The sequence below is a fragment of the Eupeodes corollae genome, chromosome 2, assembly GCF_945859685.1.
Source record: "Eupeodes corollae chromosome 2, idEupCoro1.1, whole genome shotgun sequence".
Lineage (NCBI taxonomy): Eukaryota > Metazoa > Arthropoda > Insecta > Diptera > Syrphidae > Eupeodes > Eupeodes corollae.
This window is the reverse complement of record NC_079148.1, coordinates 19,837,770-19,856,628: the sequence shown is the minus strand read 5'-3', so window position 1 is coordinate 19,856,628 and position 18,859 is coordinate 19,837,770. Positions and strand designations below refer to the sequence as shown.

Sequence of the window (18,859 nt, the reverse complement as noted above, 5' to 3'; positions counted from 1 at the left end):
TAACTTTGAACGAATACCTTGTTTAAAGCATTATTCACATGAGCACGACCAACGACCAACGAATTAACGAATATTCGTTGATTTTGACATTTCTTTCACATGAGAGTTTTTAATTCGTCGCGAATAAAGTTTGACAGCCAAACACCATTCACCACGGAAACAAAAACAAAAATGATTTGTTAGGTTAAGTTATTTTATTCGTTGCGAGTGTGGATAATGTGGAACGCGAATAAAGTTTGACAGTTCGTATCAACTGCAGTTTTTTTCGTGACACATAAATTTGTTTTCTTAAATTTATTAATATATTATATTGAAAAGTTCAAGTATGCATCATACATCAAATAGAAACTATATTGCTATCGTTTTGTTAAGAATTTGTGTAAAATATGTCTTCAAACGTATGTACATATATAAACTCACATTTTGTAATTCATTCGTCGTCGTTGGTCACGCTCATGTGAATACTACGTTATATCAATATCAAAAGTGACAGTTAAGATTTTTGACATTTTAATACATTATGTTGTCTACATTGGAACCTTTTGAAGCGACATATTGTGACATTTCATTCTGTCTGATTGCGATGACAAAATTAAATGTTTTAAAAGGAATATAATGTAAACAAATCAAAAAATGAAAATTTGTCAGTTTTAACAAAGTGATAATTTCAATTCTTATAATAAACGTCTGTTTTCAAGCAGTTCTGAGGCAAATTTCAAGACCACTTTAATACTTTACGCGTTCGTTTAGTTAAATACTACGTGTACAAGACATGTTTTTACTCCAGTCTCAAGCTAATACAGGAGTTTTCACGATAGGTATGGTGCAACACGTCTAGTAAAAGTGAAAAGTTTTCGTTTTTTTTAACTTTCTTATTGCAACACTGAAGAAAATGTTAATATTTGACATTAGTTCTAAAATGACTTAGCTGTCAAATATAATTCAATTTAAGAATGAATTTTTCAAGAAATCAAAAGTCACATCCACCACTTTTTAGAACTGAAGTATTATCCGTCAACTATAGCTTTACCGTAAAGCAGTATCATCATTAAAGATCTATTAGGATAAAGATATGAACGTATCCATTTCTACTAATTGTTATTTTTAATAGAGGAGTTTTTCAGTGAGAATTGACAGATAACATTTTATAAAACAAAAGTGGGAGCGAAAACAAATTTCTTACCAAAAATTGACATCTCAACAAAGTCACGTGCTTGACGTTTAAAAATGAAAAAAAGGACGAATGTTTTCCTTTTTATGTCAAAAAGTATTATATAATTTTAAAAAATTTTAGAAAAGTTTAAAGAATGAACTTAAATTTAAGTCAATTGTCTAATGTTTGTTTTAAATTAGTGCCCACATTTCTAGTGACAGGTAATGTTAAGTCGTTTCAGTGTTCTTAGAAAATAAAAATGTTTCATAATACCATACTCATGAGCCATGATCATTTATTTGCAAAGCAACATATACCTCTCTAACCTTGGTTTGATACTATATAATTAAATTGTATATCTTTCAAATTTCAACCCTTCCTAAAAGACAACAAACACCCTTAGCTAACGCCTTTAACTGCTCCTTTTGAAATTTATATGTATACAAGTATATTTACTCAGAGGCGTTAGAAGTTCCATCCCATAATTTTTCCAATCTTCCAGACAGATCATAATCTTAGACAAAACAAAAAAAAGATTATCAAACTAAAACTTTAAACAAAAACAAAAAATAATCACCAAGCAGCTTGACGTCTTAATTCTCAAAATTCTATAACAATATGCCCATCAGCAGCGCCAAAGAATATAGCGGCGGTACCTGTTATAATCTTTTGTTTCTTTTTTTGACGATTGCAAAATGCTCCCTTTTTTTGACTTTGCTTAGAAGAACAAACCTAACCGCAGTTTAAAAAAAAAAAAAATAATAACATGGTCAAACCTAAGGAACTACTATCCTATTATTATTAGAGGCGGACATCTCAATGTGTCTGACACTTTGTGTCTGCACCAAAAATATATTATGGTCTTTCAATAGTAATTTTCTCGCTTAACCACAGAAGATCCCTTTTTATTTTTCATCTGTGGGTTGGCTAAAGGTACAGGTACATGTACCACCTGCTGGAAATAAATTTTGCATCTTGTCTGCATATCCTGTCGATACCCAATTTGCCTTAGAATTCACCTTTTGATTGAGTTTTTTTCTTGTTCTTTTTTTTTTTGTTCATGCAAAAAGGGTTAAGTTTCTAATACAAATGTGTGCCCTAGAGGTGCAGGCTTTGTTAAGTGAATTCTAAGATTATAAAGGACTAAAGATGTTTGAAAAAAAGGTGGTGCCTTGCATAATAGGTTTGTTTCCTCCTTTATACAATCATGAAAAACGGTGTAGACTTGAAGATGAAAATGACGTTTGTCTCAGTTATGTCAAGTGCATCAATAGAAAACTTTACGAATCTATCAATAAGAAGAAAATCAAAAAGTTTTGAACCAAAAGAATTCTGACATTTCAACAAAGTCACAAATTTTACATTTGAAGTCCTATTATCTATCCCATTCGTCACTTTGGAGAATGACATTTATCTTAGAAGAACCAGAAATTTTGTGACACTTGAACGCAACTAAAAAAGTCCATATTATTTTAAGGTCAGTTTAGACTTAAGTAGGCACATGACAAAATGTCATATTTTGAAGGACTTACACAATGTTTCTCTTGAAATAAGGTGTGTTTGTCTCCAAAATACATACTTAAACATGTTCCCTTGAGACATGATGTCAAAACTTGTGCTAACAATGTATTGTTATTACTTTAACAAATTATAAATTGTTTTAAATATAGTTTGCACTTTTCTGTGTATGATTGTCATCTGTTCTATACACCTTAACCATATAATTAAATAAGCTCTAAATACGATCCACTATAGAATGACAGAAGTTGCTGTACATTTTGTATATGGACGCACCTAAGCAATTGCACTGCTGCGTCCGTTTGAATTTGAATAAAAATTTGCATTTGCAAATTGAAATAACAAACAAAACACTATAAACAAAAACCAAACTTCTATACATATAAATTCTCCTATAAAGATAGATTTGCGCAAAGATATATTCAGTTAAAAGTGATGCATAGTTGCATTTTCAATTGTAAGTACAAAAGTACATAGCTAGAGGTCTCTTCAAACTTCAAACGACAAAGTGTACAGAGTGTGTACTCTTCATTAGAATCGGTTTAGGTTGTAAGCACAATTTACTTTAGCTGTGCTTTTGGGTGGAGACGCAAGAGGCAGTGCATTCAGCACCATCAAAACAATCGTTGGACTGTCACATTTTCAAGCTAGTTGGTTGGTTGGTCGGTCAGTCTGTCACATAAAAAATTTGTATAAGTATACGAATATATGCAATGCAGCACCGCTATGGATATTCGATGTTTGCATTCCGTTTGTTTGCTGATTTATTTCGATATTTAATATTTATTTTTAGCTTCAATGCGTAAGTGGCAACAACAACAATACTCTAGAGTTTACACACTACCGTATTTTATTCAGCGAGTTGCTTTATAAAATTTAGGTCAACGAATAATAGCCGGTAAACGTAAGGTTGGACGGATTTGTCGTGGTGTATGAGAGTATAAAGTTCTGCAGCAGAAAATTTGCACGACTGCGTGACGACGACGGAACGGACGTGCTGTTGCTATTTGTTTATGACGTTTCATTGCATTTTTCAGAGTTATATCATTTTTGTTGATGATACAAATTTATACAAATTATTTGAAATAGCTTTGACCTAACTGTCATATCACAGCACTTGTTCGAATACTCGTATATAGACATCAAACAAATTAAACGTCAAGCTATAAGAATACTAATTAACCTAGAATGAAGTTTTATCAATGCATCTTGTATCGTTAAATGCTGCAACAAAATGGTGTACAAGGTCACAACACATGGCAGCGGCACAGCGGCGGTGGCGGCGTTCATGTATTAACTAAATATATAATGCATACTTATAGATATTTATATTGAATATACGTTACAGTTGCATGTGATTCGTTTAGAAGCAAAAGTGGTTTTTCTGTTCTACATTACATCTCTCCAACACACACGTTTTTTGTATTTTTTTTTATTTATTTGTAATTTATTTTTTGTTCCACTTGGCAATGCACTGTTATTATTAACGTATTATGTCAATGTTAACCTTGATCTGATATGTATATAAGTAGTTATAAGTTTGGCGTTTTATATCTATACTTGGAAGAATGTTTTAAGCACTTGTGAAGCTATGCCAGTTAAATTCTGACAGTTAACATTGATGGTTTTAGTTTTTTTGTTCGAATTTGAATTCAGTTAGATGTTGTCTATAGATGCAAACATTAACTTTGGGGCTTACACGTTTTTTCACATTTATGACATTCAAATTTAACATTTGACAACAATGCGGTTGCGTTTAAACTACGTTGTTGTTCCTTGAATCTTTCTGATAAACATTAGGTTACAGTTCTTCAATATTCTATCCAATATACCAACAATTTAGTCCAGCTGAAGTTCAAGATTGGAGTCGAGTTCATATTTGTTTTAAAAACATTGTTTAAGTAGTTGGTTTCATTTCAAATAAACTCACGGCATAGGTAAAAACATGATGCAAAATTAGATTTATAGCAAAAAATTAAAGAATCTTTCAAAAAAAGGGACAGCAAATTCGTGCTCTTTCCGAATGTGCTCTGACGAGTGATCTGTCATCTTAAATCTTTTAATGCTTTTGAAAAGCTGCTCGAATTTATACAAATTTACATTGAAAACTGTGCTTAGAGTTATAAGTCCGTCAAAACACAAAATTCCGCAGCCTTGTTTTGTAATTTTGACGATCCTAAGGTACTTAAAACATTTTTTGTATCTAATGAGCCTACTTTTAAGTGCTGACAAAAAATGCTGACACATTGCTTATGATCTCAGCTCCAAAACAGGCTAACGGTGTTGAATTTGCATCGTAATAAGTTGATTTTTCTCTTCAACTTCTAAAAGGACAATAGCCTTTTTTCCATAATAATTGTCTATTCTTTTCACGTTCTTAGAATAAACCATGTTAACATTCAACAAACCAACATGTCACAAACAAAACGAAACGATACTAGCGCTAGAGGAGATGCAAAACAAAAATAAACAATAACAACAACAACAAAACAATTCTGAATGACATAGTCTATTGCTTTTAGAATGACAGAAGCCACGACAACGGAACAAAATGATTCTTTCAACAATATGAAGTATAAAGAGAAAAGGAGATAGAACATAAATATGTTAACTTAAGGTACCTTACCTACTCACTATAACTTGCGCATATTTTGTAAAAAAAAAAAGCACTGAACTATGTATACGTGTACATTATGATACAATTAATCGTGAATAGAATATTTGATTAGGTCTTGAGAAAAGAGAAGGTTTCAAAAGAAGAAATAGTCTTCCTGGAGACGGAGAGTGAGTGAGGGATTCAAAAATTAATAAAACTCGCAACATAGCCTTCATGTTGTGTATTTTTCGTGTGTAGTACGTTAAAAAACCTCCTCCATGACTTTTGTGTTCTAAGTTTCTTGAACGTAAAGCGTATATGATACGAACGTACAATGACAGTTTGGTTAAAATGTATAGAAACAACAATAACAAGGCGACGACGAACAGTGAAAAAAAAAATACAGCGGAATTCTTCGCACACTTTACCTTTATTTGACATGTGGGTAGGTTTTGTTTTGCGGTTTAATAAAACCTAACCAAACTGTATATGCGAAACTTCAAAAAATGTTATCTGTTTTTTAGTAGTGTAGGTGTGATGTAAATATTTTGATTCTCTGGATTGTAGTTTTACTTTTTTGTATTTGTTTTTAGTCCGGAAAAAGTAATGCGCAGAAAAATCAAACAACATCAGCAACAAAATTGAAACCAAAAACAAAACATTTTTGAAATTTACATTTTTAACACATTCAATGTTGGTAACTACTATGATGGGGGACTTTCTAACGAAGTGGGTGTTATCGGAGAATTTATGTAAATAGCTTAGGTATGTTGTTTTTTTGCGGGAACTGAATTATCATTTTTTTTTCTAAAAAAAACGCAAACTAATATAACTCTACAGAAGCTTGGTCAATGACATTTATATTTTATTGTTTCCTTCCTATTACAAATAACATGATCATGGTCAATGACTTCTGCCTCATGTATACATACCATAATAATCATGACCGTGCTTATGCAAGAATAGATAATTGTGTGAGTTTGTCGAAGAAGATGACAGCCAACATTTGGCAAATAGAATAAAACTGTGTGACAAAAATTGGTATTGACATTTCTCTAATGGCTCATTTTTTGGAGCTTATAAATTAATAATAAGAAATGTCCTATTTGATTAAAAGCACTTTTAAATTAACAGATATTGAAATCCATCCATGATCTTTTTTCTATTTATTCAAAAACGTCACTTTGTTGAATTTGACATCAGGCCCTTGTTACATTTGATTTTTAGAAGTAAATATGGATACTACAGTTTAGTGACGATAAAAATAAATAATAAAAATGCCGAATTCTTGAAAAGTACATTATCTGTCAACTCATAAAAGTATAGGTTGTCTTCCTTATGATTTAAGGTTACGGTTAGCAGATTTCTGTTGTCGTAGTAGATTTTTCTAAAGAACGAAGAATACAAATTAACAGTCCGATTATGATTTATTTTTGTTTCTATTTGCTCATTTAATCATGTACATATATCATTGGGAAAAAAAATATCTTAAAAACAGGAAATATAGCTATACAAAGAAATGTATACTGATTAACAAATGACAACTGTCAGAACGTTAAAGTAATCGCAAATAATATTTAATATGACACTTCCATTAAAAAAGGATTAATTTGACATTCCGTCATAAAAGAGATAATAAATTGATAAAACTTTTGCAATACTTAGTACAAAACACAAGATGATAAGATTTATCTATCTGTCATAATTTATAAATTTCTCACATTCATATTCTAATTAGAATAGTTATTATGGCATTTATGATTTGTATTCCTTTTCTTTTTAAGTCATATAAAACAAGTTTTTTATTTCCTCTCTTTCATTTAATCTTTTTATTTTTTACCTGAATGATAGCCCCAACTCTTAACAACTTAAATTATTATTGCCTGTTGCATCTTCATTTTTAAATACCCATATACCGTAGATAGGTAATACTTATACCAAAGTCTAAAGAAGATGATGGCAAGGTAAAAAGAATACATACAAAAATAAAACCCACACAACCGACACCAAAAAAATCCTTCTTCTCGTTTTCAGTTATGCTTCGTTTCGTGAGTTGAAGTAAATTAAAATTGTGTATTCCAGTCGGCAATTCACGGTCACTTATACAATCTATACTGCTATTTTATGGATGTTTTTGTGCCTGAGTGTAGATGCGGGTTTAAATTATTCTTCTTTTCTACTCTTGATGCCGGTTGTTGTTTGTTTGGATGATGCCCTTTTTCTTTGGAGCTGTATTCGTTCATTTAAGTGTTTGTTTTTTTTTTTTATATTGTTGCTATGTCACTGGATGGTTTTGTAAAATGTGGAACCTGACTATGGGTTTTTTTAACAAAATTATAAATGCAGTTTTGCAAAAGAAAATTTTACGATGATTTTATTTAGAATCCTTTGAGTTTAAGAAAAAAATAGGCTTGGGATGGAATTTCCCCCGGGATAGCAAAAAATCAATCGAATATGATTATTTTTTGTTTCAGAATCCAGGAGAACTAGGCACTTGGGATCAATTGGTTTGTTCTATTCATACCCCTCAGGGAAATCAAGACATTTTCAAATATTAATTTCGCACAAAATAATTGAATTGTTGTTCAAACATTTTTTTGAATTCAAACGAAATCGTTAGAATAATTTACAATCCACAAAAGTTCAACAGTCCACATTAATAGTTCTGTTTGCTCAATGTAAATTTTAGGTATGTTTATATCTATTTGTGTGCAACGTCAAGTGTACTTACTGCGTTTTAGTTCTTCCATATTTCAACTAACCCAAAGAATTCCTTCATCATGTTCAGTGTTCAAATGCATACTTATGCAAATTTTCGCTGCACTCTCAAGTTGAAGTTGCATTGAAATTAATTCTCAAATCAAGATCAAGGTTTTTTTTCCTATACCTACAATCCTACATCTATCAATATCTACCATAAAATGAAGCAAGAAATACGAAACTTGATCAAGAAGGTATAGCCAGGTACCTAACTATAAAATAACGCCAAGAAAAAAAAAAATAACATAAAAAGAACTCAAAGCTCAAACATGAATGCAGTGGAAATCTGAAAAAAGCAAGATGTTGATTGTTGGGAATACTTGTTTTGCTTACAGCTTTGGGTTGATAGAAGCAGAGCCTTATATTCTCTATTAGGAGATTTTAAATTAAATTACTTTTTAAGTTATTTTATAACAACTGCTATTGGATTCATTGAATAAATTTAATCACTTACTTAAAATGCATGTTTGCTTAATCAAACAAATGTTTAATACATTTCAGCATTAAATATTTTCACATGAGACATCTGACAGAGAATTCTTTTGTCATCAAAGTGATCTGTCAAAAGCAGATCAAAACACATGATTGACAATTCAGTGAATAGCATTTTTCAACTTTTAAATTTCAAACTAAAAACTTAAAAAGTCTCTAGATTGTAGGTATGTTTGATTTCAAATAATCAGTATCCTACACAGAGCTGTCAATTTATATCCGGAAACATAGTTTGTAATGACGTTCTTCGTCACTACTTGCGAATAACAAATTCCCACAAGTAAAATCATTTTAAATAGAAGCTAAGGCTATTGAAATTCCATTCACGTCATTTTGTATAGTCGATACGTGAATTGTACAGGGTCCACCAAAATGTAGATAATAGCTACAATTTTTATTTAAAAACACTAAAAAAATAAAATAAATTGGGTGGCGCGACAGTCCGTTGAGAACCAAGGCCTAGTGACTTACAACTCTCAACCATTCCTGTGTGCGAGTAATGTTGTCAGGAATGGAGGGGACCTACAGTTTATATGCCGACTCCGAACGGCTAATTTTGAGAAAGCACTTTTTCATGACAATAGTTACTCTTGGAGAATTTGTCAATTCCTCGCAAGAGGCAGTACCCATGAAAAGACTTTAGATGGCATAGGCAGGGATCGAACCCAAGACCTCTAGCATGACAGTCCAACGCACTAACCATCATGCCACGGGTACCACATTTAAAAACACTATTTTACTTATTTCTCCCTCCTTACAATTTGTATTCCATGTGTTATCAGCTGTGTGTTTGACAATTTGCTTTTTCTGTTGGGCTCACTTGTCAAAAATTAAAGAATGTATGATAAAACTGCCATTTATAATTTCTTTCAATTTAAATTTGACAACAATTAGCTGAGAGTATATCATCAGCTTAGATTAGTCAAGAATAACGCTTAATATTCATTAAATTATAAATTCAAATCGAATATTATCAATAACATTTTATTTGTTCCACCCTATTGATATACAAAAAATCATAACGAAAAGATCATTGCACTCTAATTCCATAAAAATAAAACGAAAAAACAAAAATCAAACCAAAACGAAAATGAAGAAAGGCGAAATACTGAAAAAAATTAAGTTTTAAAATTTATTTTTATAAATAATTTATGAGCTTTTAATATTATTTAAATGCAAATAAAATAAAGAAAATATTCTTGCTGCTCAACTTAAGGTCATAGTTCTTGCTCTAATTTGGAAATTTTAATCAACAATCTGCAATAAATATTTATCTCATCTTCACAAAAAAAAAAGCATTAAGTTTCAAAATTTATTAAAAATCCGAAAGTTGGCTCTGGTGCTGGCTCGTGGAGATAACGCCATCTTTGGTTGCCGGTCTAATTTAAATACAAATACGATCCGAAAGAGATTAAAATTTTTATCAGAAATATTCATTTAATTTGTCAATCATCAAAAATGTATGTTTGATGGTAATGATGATGGTTGATGTGTCATTATTTTTGACAGTTTGTAAATGGTACTTTGGCAATTGTAGTAGATAAATTCGAATTCGAATTCGAAATTGAAATTAAAATTCCACACTCATTGAATAGAACCAAAAATGATGGACAAGTAATAAAAATTTAAAAAAAAATACTAATATTCCATGTGATTGGTGTATACTATATATTTTTTTAACGGAAACATTGTCAGTGATACGTGAATAGACTTCGTGAATTTTTAATTAAAGCAATTTTTATGCAATCCCTGATGGTTTGTGTTTTTTGTTGTCTTCTTTTCAATTTTTATGGCAACTTGTGAGTGAATGAAGATAGTTACCCGTATATGAAACCATGTTTTTCAGAGAGGTTGCTATCTATAGGATAACTTCAAGCCATAAGTATTTTGTTGCTATTTTATTACTTGCTATAGTCAGCATTGCCCGTATAGTAGCAGAGTCTATAGCTATTGCCAATTATAAAATATTTCAAAATGATTATTCCATTTATAACTGTATTCAAGCGAGTGTGTTTTTTTTTTATTAATTTGTCACATCTGTCACACAGGTGTACTCTTGAAAAAATAGTAATAATTTAAAAACGGGTGGTAGAGAGCATTAGAGTTCATAATGCTAACGAGTTAAGGTCAAGGTAAGGAGAAAAGTTAATAATACAATGAAAAAATCATTGTTTGATTCATGAACTATGTACCATTTAAAGTTAGTTTATTTTTTAAATAACCTTTAACTCAATTTTCACAACTATTTGAACATGCAAATGTGTTTTTTTTTGTATTATTTAGATTTGAAGTTATGTATACAATGTAGCAAATGTTTCTTACAAAAGTGTACAAAATTGCTATCAGACTACATAAATTAACTGTACTTAACTTGAAGCAGCTGTCAGATCAAAATTCTATATTGCGGTTTAAGCTTGATTTAACTACACCGAGCTTTGATTAAGTGCTTACAAAACTAGTCTTACTAAATAACACACTGCCTTATGAGCAAAATTTTCCAAATCTATTAAAAATTAGGGCTATTTCTACAAATTGGTGGTTTAAGAGCCTTTGTTGATCCAGTACTTAAATGCCCTTAACGTAGTCTTAAAATAAATAAACATTTCTGAAATTTGACAATTTACAAGAACTCGCAGCAGTTATGTCACTTATTACTTAATTTGAGTGCAAGAAGAACCTTAAAGAATTTATTTCGATCTTCTTTCAACTGAAACACATAAAATCCTTTGAATAACAATGCCATCTACTGCAAATACGATGACAACAAAAATTACTGCCAATTAATAGCCTCAACATTTTAATGATTGAAGTATAAACTTTTTTGTGTCAAAAATCAATTTTTAGCAGGTTTTATTAAAATCTCTTATTTTAAGAAAATTGTCAATGTTAAAAAAGACACTTTGCATGTTACCATTGAATAATTACAAGTAGAAGTAATTATTCAATGATGTTACTTTATTTTTTGAAATTTATGTAATAAGTTGTTTATTAAAAACCTGGCGCAACATTTTTTTATATATTTTTTTTTAATTTATGAAAAAAAATGTTTTCCTTGAAATTTGCAGAAATGTTAAAACTTTTAACTCTTCGAATCAAACCAAACTTTTCTAATATTTAATACAAACCCGGAAATTAAAATCTAATTTACAACTTCTTTCAATGTCAGATGCATCCTCAGCCTTATACGGACATGCGTCAAATTTGAATATGGCTCAATTTAGCATAAATATTCAGGTTCATACAACACAAGGGACTCCATTTGTAGTCAATTGTATTCTTTGAACGTAAATATTGACCAACGCAACAAGTTAGTTTTTCAAGTGTCTTACACTTACATTTTACAATTTATCTTTAAAAAACTACCAAAAACATTATTGTCTCCAAAATAATCCCCAGTAAAATACAAGCCACTAACGATTTGTATTGTAAACAATTTTAATTATTTCTTTTCATTTTGACATGGAACCTTCTAACACAAAAAACATTAAATGAAATTAAATAAATAATATAGTAATAAAGTTCAGCTTACAGTCAAGTGAAAAAACATTATCAACTGTCATTTTGACATAAGTGGATAGTTAGGGAGATTTTAATTGACTAACTTTTCACTCAACTTTTCAATAAATTTGAAATTAATTGACAGCTTGATGGTCAGATACTATAAACTTGTCTTACTTCCAAGTCTCTTATGTCGTCTGAACCTGTCCAATGTCAGTAGAGAATTTTCTTAAGGGGTTCACATTTTCAAATAAATTGAACAAAACCGCTAATTATCAAAAATTGATACCTAAAATTAATATCCAATCCTCTTGACAAATTCTGCCCAATAAATTTCTTTAAGCAGAAAATATTGGTCTGTCAAATGTCATATTGACTGTGATCATCATCGTCTGTTCGTTTCGATTTGCATTGCTTGAGTTCTAGACAATTTTTGCCAAAAACCATTCCATACTTTTTCGTCAGTAATTCTCTCTCTGAGATTATTTCATCCCACTCTTCAAAATATGACACATAAGCAATTTCTTCCCAATAAATCCTGGGAACAAACCTATTATTATTTGTAAATGAGATTTTATTGAATACTTCGAAAATATGTGAACACTTAATCAAACGACCTGTCAAGTGTTTCACTTGCTTGACAAAGAAATTTTAAAATATAACAATCAAATGTAATATAACTTCAAAGATTCAAAGTTATTTCTTAAACGAATTTCAATATAAAAGGAATTCGGAGAATATGTTAAACTTAAAGAAAATATAATTTAAATTGAAGATTTTAATATTTGAACATCTAAAGGAAGGATTAAGTATCTTGCACATGAGCTTCGAACAGCGAACTGACTTTTCTTTCACATGAGCTTTATTTCTATTCGCAGATAGCGACAAATTATCAATTTATAATTACCATTTTCAACAAACAAAACAAGAGTTTTATAATTTTGAGGTTAAATTGAGCGCGAACAATTTATTCGTTGCAGTTTGGATGGCATCCGGAACGCGAATAAAGTTTGACAGTTCGTAGCAACCACACTGCAATTCATTGTTACCAAATTGTTTTTACAAAATTGTCTTGTTTTAGCAAAACAATTAAAATTTTATTATCCTAACATTAGTGCCAATTGGTTTCTTATAATTTAATTGTGTTTTGTTTGAAATTGACTTTTTGAAATGTGTAAAATGACGTTTGTTCGTCTATTCGTTCATTCGTTGTTCGCTCTCATGTGCAAGGCTCTTTACAACGACAAACCGATATTTTAGAGATAAATCCAAATTTTCTACAAAATTAGAAAAAAATCAAAAGAATTCCTTCACGTTTCAAATCTCTATAATATTCTATATGTAAATCGGTCAAAAATCTATTTTAAAATGATGTTTGACTACCAATAATTTCAATCCTAAAAAATTTCCTTTTATCCATAATTCTCAAACATATGTAATAGTGTGAACTTTCCTTATTCTTGCATTAAATTCTCTAATCGAACAGTTCTTTTTGTCTTTTGTTTTATGTCCACAGCGAATCCAGATCCACGTGCTCGATGCTCTGCATCTCTTTTTAAAAGCTTTTCTTTCATTTGCACTCTTCTCTCTCTCTAAATCTTATCAATTGGTTTTTATTTCAACCGCTATCATTCAACTACCTCGAAATCTACTACAACTTATTACAAGTTACAACTGTTTGTATTAAATTCCGTTTTCAAAACAACCTCGAGATTTTTTGACTTTTTGTAACTTTGCTCGACTCCTAGTTCTCATCTTGTTGAGGTTGACTATTCTCGGTTAATAACTTTCCAAGTCGCGATCGCGAGTTTACAAGTACCGCTCAAAAAAAGAAAAATATCAAAAATATTCGCTTTCGTTTAACTAAGAATTAAAGTTCCTAGAACTAAATTAAATTATTTTATCTTAAATGATTCAAAGAAAGCAAAATGCAAGACATTTTGATCGAGGGCGGCGATATCGTTTACATCATCTCTGACTCCCTTACTTTTATTCAGTATTATGAAACTGAATATTTCGATGATCCATGTAAGATGAAGTTTTTAAAAAAAGTGTTTGCTTTTTTAAACAATTCAACCTAAAAAATCCAGTGCAAAAATTTGATTTGGTTTTGTTTTTAAAAAGAAAAAAAAAAGTGATGTTTTTAAAATGCATAACGCCACAATAAAAATCCCAGCAGTTACGTCAAACGGATATCGCAACAACACCGTTTGCTCTCAATATGATTTTGTCAATTTTAGAACGGAAACATGTTGCGTAAACAAAACAAAACGAGGCGAAAAAGCTCTGCTCAGCTCAAGAATTTTGTTTCCCTGTTTCTTGTTCTTGTCATGCGGATGAAAACAAAAAAAAAAGACGCCCGCCGCAAGCTAGCTGTCGTCATTGTGTTCTTTTTTGATGCATCATCCTGTAAATTTCATAGATCACAGCCACTAACTGTTAATATCATTACTCATTAGTCCATGGCGACTTGTTGAATTAGAAACGCGTTTCAGTGAATTCCTTAGAAAAAAGTGTTATTTTCTCTTTGAAAAATTCAGTTAATTATCCTGTTTTCTTGTTTCTTTTTTTGAGTACAAGTACCGCATAGTGTTATTTTGTAAAATTATAGCGGATTTTTCAAAATCTTCCTATAAAATAAAAACGGGACCAAGGTTAAGGAAAGACAAAGGAAGGGTTTGTATAGTGTTACAAAAAGATGGACTGAAAAACTCAACTTTATTTATATATTTTCTTTTAAGTTTTTTAAGAATGTAAAATTGTTAGAAATTAAGTGTGAAATAAAAATAAAATATGTGGTTAAGGTTATTAGCGAAGGTACAAAGTTGTACATAATATAGTTTGTGTTTTCCTTTATTTTTGAGGCGGCCAAAGCTGCTATTTACATAGGCTTAGTTTTTACAGTTATCTGGTTTAAAGCTTCTATGTACAAGTATTTAATTGGAAGTAAATAAGTAGGTAGACATGTTTTTTTTTTTGTGAAAGCTTGGCTTAGAGATTAATATTAGCGGCCATATTAAGTGCCGAATCCATCTTCAATAACTCATTTTCTATAAAACCTAAATTGACTGCAAGAAATGAAAGTTTTTAATAAAAGAATCTGGACGGATTTTGTTTTACTTTATTTGGTTATATCTCAACATTTTTTGCTACAAACGTTTTGTCATATTTTAGATAAGCATCCTTGTTAGGATTTTCTTTGTGGTTTTTCTAATTGTTCTGAAAAAAAAACAAGATAAAGAAGCTTGACGGAATAATTAGTTCAATTCCGTTTAAATACCAATTTACTCTTCTAGCTTGATAAGTCGTTTGTGGTCGTTTTAATAAAGCCACAATCGTAATAAGGATTAATCTGGTAGTTGAATACTTGTGGAAGGAACGCTCGAGCAAAATACTTCTATAGTTAGTCTAGTTTGTATAAAAAAATGAGGGTCTTATTATTTCTTGAAGATATTAAGTCATTGCTTAGTAGGTATTTATTCAACCCGCCATGGGTGACGCAAATTTGACTTTGGTCAATGGTGACATCGGTCTCAAGGACCGGGTTTTCAACTGAAGATTTTTCGAATTTTGTTACTAAGATTTCGAGTTTGTTTTAAATAAATGCTCCTTGACAATAAAACAATGATATTAAATCAAGAGAAGCTCTTTTTTTACATTACATAAATTCGAATTCAACAAAAAACAATAACGGAGAAGAAATTTATTCGCACACCCGGTCTCACGGACCAGTAGGGGTCACCATTGGAACCATATCGAAAGTCAGGGATCTCGAGGGCACACAAATCTAATGAACAGCCAAAACTCTTTATTTGAATCGATATTACGTGCGATATAATTTAATGTTTGAAGATTATTTAAAGGAAATAGGTATTGGTTACGGCCCCGCCTTAGTCTAATTTGTCATACCAACCCTTTCTAACATTTGGAACCGTTTCTCAAGAACAAATATTTCAATGATAGCCAGAATTTCAAGTAATTTATAAAGATTGGCCTTTTGTGTAACGTTTTTGCAATCTTCGGGTCTTTAACAATTCACCTTTCTAAACACCAAACCTTATTAATTACGAAAAGGAATCCATGAAAATATAAGAATAAATTTCGTTTGCAGATTGTTTTGCTTTCAAAATTACTTACTTGCTTAAGGTGGAAAGTCCTATGTGAACTAGGGCCTCACCCAACAAACTTCTCCATCTAGCTCGGTCCCTAGCTCCAGTCTCACGCTCCAAGTTGGGTGAGGTCACTTTCCACTTGTGCGCGCCACCTGATCGGCGGTCTTCCTCTTCTGCGCTGTCCTGTGGGTGTGGATTCGAAGACTTTCCGGGCCGGAGCATTGGTTTCCATGCCCTCTACGTGAGCCAGCCATCTTAGTCGTTAGACTTTTACCCTTCTGGCTAAGTCTACGTCGCTGTACAGCTCGTCTCCTACACTCCCCTTCGACGCATACGGGACCGTAGATCACACAAAGAACTTTTCTCTCGAACCGACCAAGGCGCTTTTATCCGCTTTTGTCATAGTCCATGCTTCTTCACCGTATAGCAGGACGGGGATGATGAAGGTTTTATGTAACGACACTTTGGTCCTTCGAGAGAGGGTTTTGCCACTTAATTGCTTTCTAAGCCCAAAGAAACAGCGGTTAGCAAGAGTTATTCTTCATTTGATCTCAGCGTTTGTGTTGTTTTCTGCGTGTTTAGCGAAGCCTTACGTCTTGACCAAAACGTTGGTGTTGTAGGTCCTTTCTTGACGGCAGCATGTACTTTGTTTTGCCCTCATTAACCGATAACACCCATTTTTGCCGCCTCTTCCTCAAAATAATGGTATGGGTAGACCCAGACGTAACTAAAGTGTTAACACCCAATCCAGGACAAAAGATATTCAATACTTTTCTCGAACTCCAAGTTTCGAAATACGAATAATCTGACGAAACCTATGATAATGCCGAGTAATTGTTATTGTTTTAAGCTAGCTAGCGAGTTCCCAAAGTCTCCTGCAGCGCAAAATCTGACACGCCTTTAATTTCAACGTTATAATATATTTCATTAAACTTCTAACAACAAACTAAAATATTTTATTCATAATAACGGAAAATAAGTACTATCGATTTTTTACCGTTAGTTTTGTCATAGAAAAGACCGTTTTTTAAATATTTGGCTGTTCATAAAAATAGCAGTGCATGACAAAGTACTAGATCATCTCTTATACTCCCGAAGATATTATTAGGCCCGACCTCGTAATATGAAAAGTGAGCCCATATCATAATTTTTCCTTTACCATGCTTCACTGTTTTAATAGTGTACCGTGATCGTATGCTTCATTTTAGGGTCTTCGCACATATTCTTGACGACCCTTGAACTCAAAAAAGACGACTTTGGTTTTACAGCTCCACAGAACTTTCCTCCATTTCTCTTATGCCTAATCTCTGTGCGCTTTAACAAACTCCATCTTTGCTACATACCTTTTCGTCAAGAATGGTACCTTGCGTGGACTTCGGGCTGGTAACTTCGCTTATAAAAGACGTCTTCGTATTATGACAACGCTAACAGATAGTTGAAGTCCATTTCTTATTTTCCTAGAGCCTATGGAAGGGTTCTGTTTTACTAACTGAAAAATTTTCTGTCAGTTCTTTCAGTAGTTATCCTCTTTGGGCCTCGCGTTTTCGGTTTATTTTGCCATTTTAAGGCGTTACTGACCATTTTTGCTGAGCAGCCTAGGATGTTTTGAATATTTTGGTAGGTTTTTCCCTTCCCCTACCCCCTACCCCTCCTAAAATCAGCTAATATACATTTTTCTTAGCAAAACACTCATTCTTCAACTTCCCAGTTTAACCATCTGCCAGTGTATTATATTCTTTTGAGTTTGTATTTTACGTCTAATATCTTTGATCACCTAGCTCTGATGTTTATGAATCAACAACAATAAAAATTGATTTGCACTTTAACAACTAAGACTTTTACAAGACTTTCGAAAGATGAAGATCTTCAGTGTCATTTCCTTAAAAGAGAAAACAACATTTTTTGAATTTAAAGTCTAAAGTGATAACCACAAAACCTTCTCAACGTTGTAGTTCTTTTCGTCGTTTCCAACGGGTATTATCGGAGGTGGGAGAGGGAATTGAATTTCTTCGCGAATCTCAGGTCCCAGCTAAAAGAAGGAAGACAACACTAGAAAAATACTTCTCCCGAAAATCTGGATAGATCAAGGGAGCTCGGACTCCAAACTTAATCTCCTTCTGGGAAACATAATAAATCCACAGAGATCCAAGTGCTATATTTTCGGCCATCGCTGATGCATAATTCAGTCCACATTGAAAAGAAATGCTAAACTAATTAACAATGCAAAATATTCTTCCAAATATGAACAACAATAAAACAAAAAGAATCCTCTAAATGGCTGCTACTGTCTTCATCTTCCCTATCACTGTCCATTCTTTTTAGAAGAAAGTTCTTTTGTCATTCATTTCCAAAATCACAAATTAGGTCGTAGTCGGTAACTTTCACGGAATGCTAAAAAATAAAACTACCAACAAATCAGTTCGTAATGAAAAACTATACGATATCTTCCGATTACGATTGAATGATGTGTCTAAAGATTAGCCTACCTGCGTTTCTACCTTTCAAAGTGTTTTGTAATCGGAATAAGTAGCTGACAAACCCATAATCCACTGGTTAATAACCAAATTAGGGCATTTAGGTGCAATATTTAGAGCGCCAATAATCTATTGTTTATTATATCCACAAATTCACCTTTTGTTTTAAAATAAGATCATTTATGGTTTTGTGTCAACATCTCAGGTAGGAAGGAACTGAAAGACATTTTTAAGTGTTCTTAGTAAATATTTACCT

General features: G+C 31.8%; 1 protein-coding gene across 4 annotated transcripts in view; it reads left to right on the top strand.

Annotated features, from left to right (window-relative positions):
* The window catches only part of LOC129944559 (transcriptional regulator ovo), a 46,779-nt gene that overhangs the window by 13,879 nt on the left and 14,041 nt on the right, over positions 1-18,859 (top strand). The window contains exon 1 of one of the 4 annotated variants that reach the window (XM_056054082.1): positions 13,762-14,045. The exons of the other annotated variants lie outside the window; for them this stretch is intronic. Coding sequence (XP_055910057.1) covers positions 13,946-14,045 — 100 coding nt within the window. The 5' untranslated portion in view covers positions 13,762-13,945. Of the gene's footprint in view, positions 1-13,761; positions 14,046-18,859 lie in introns of those variants that run through there. 4 annotated transcript variants of the gene reach the window in all.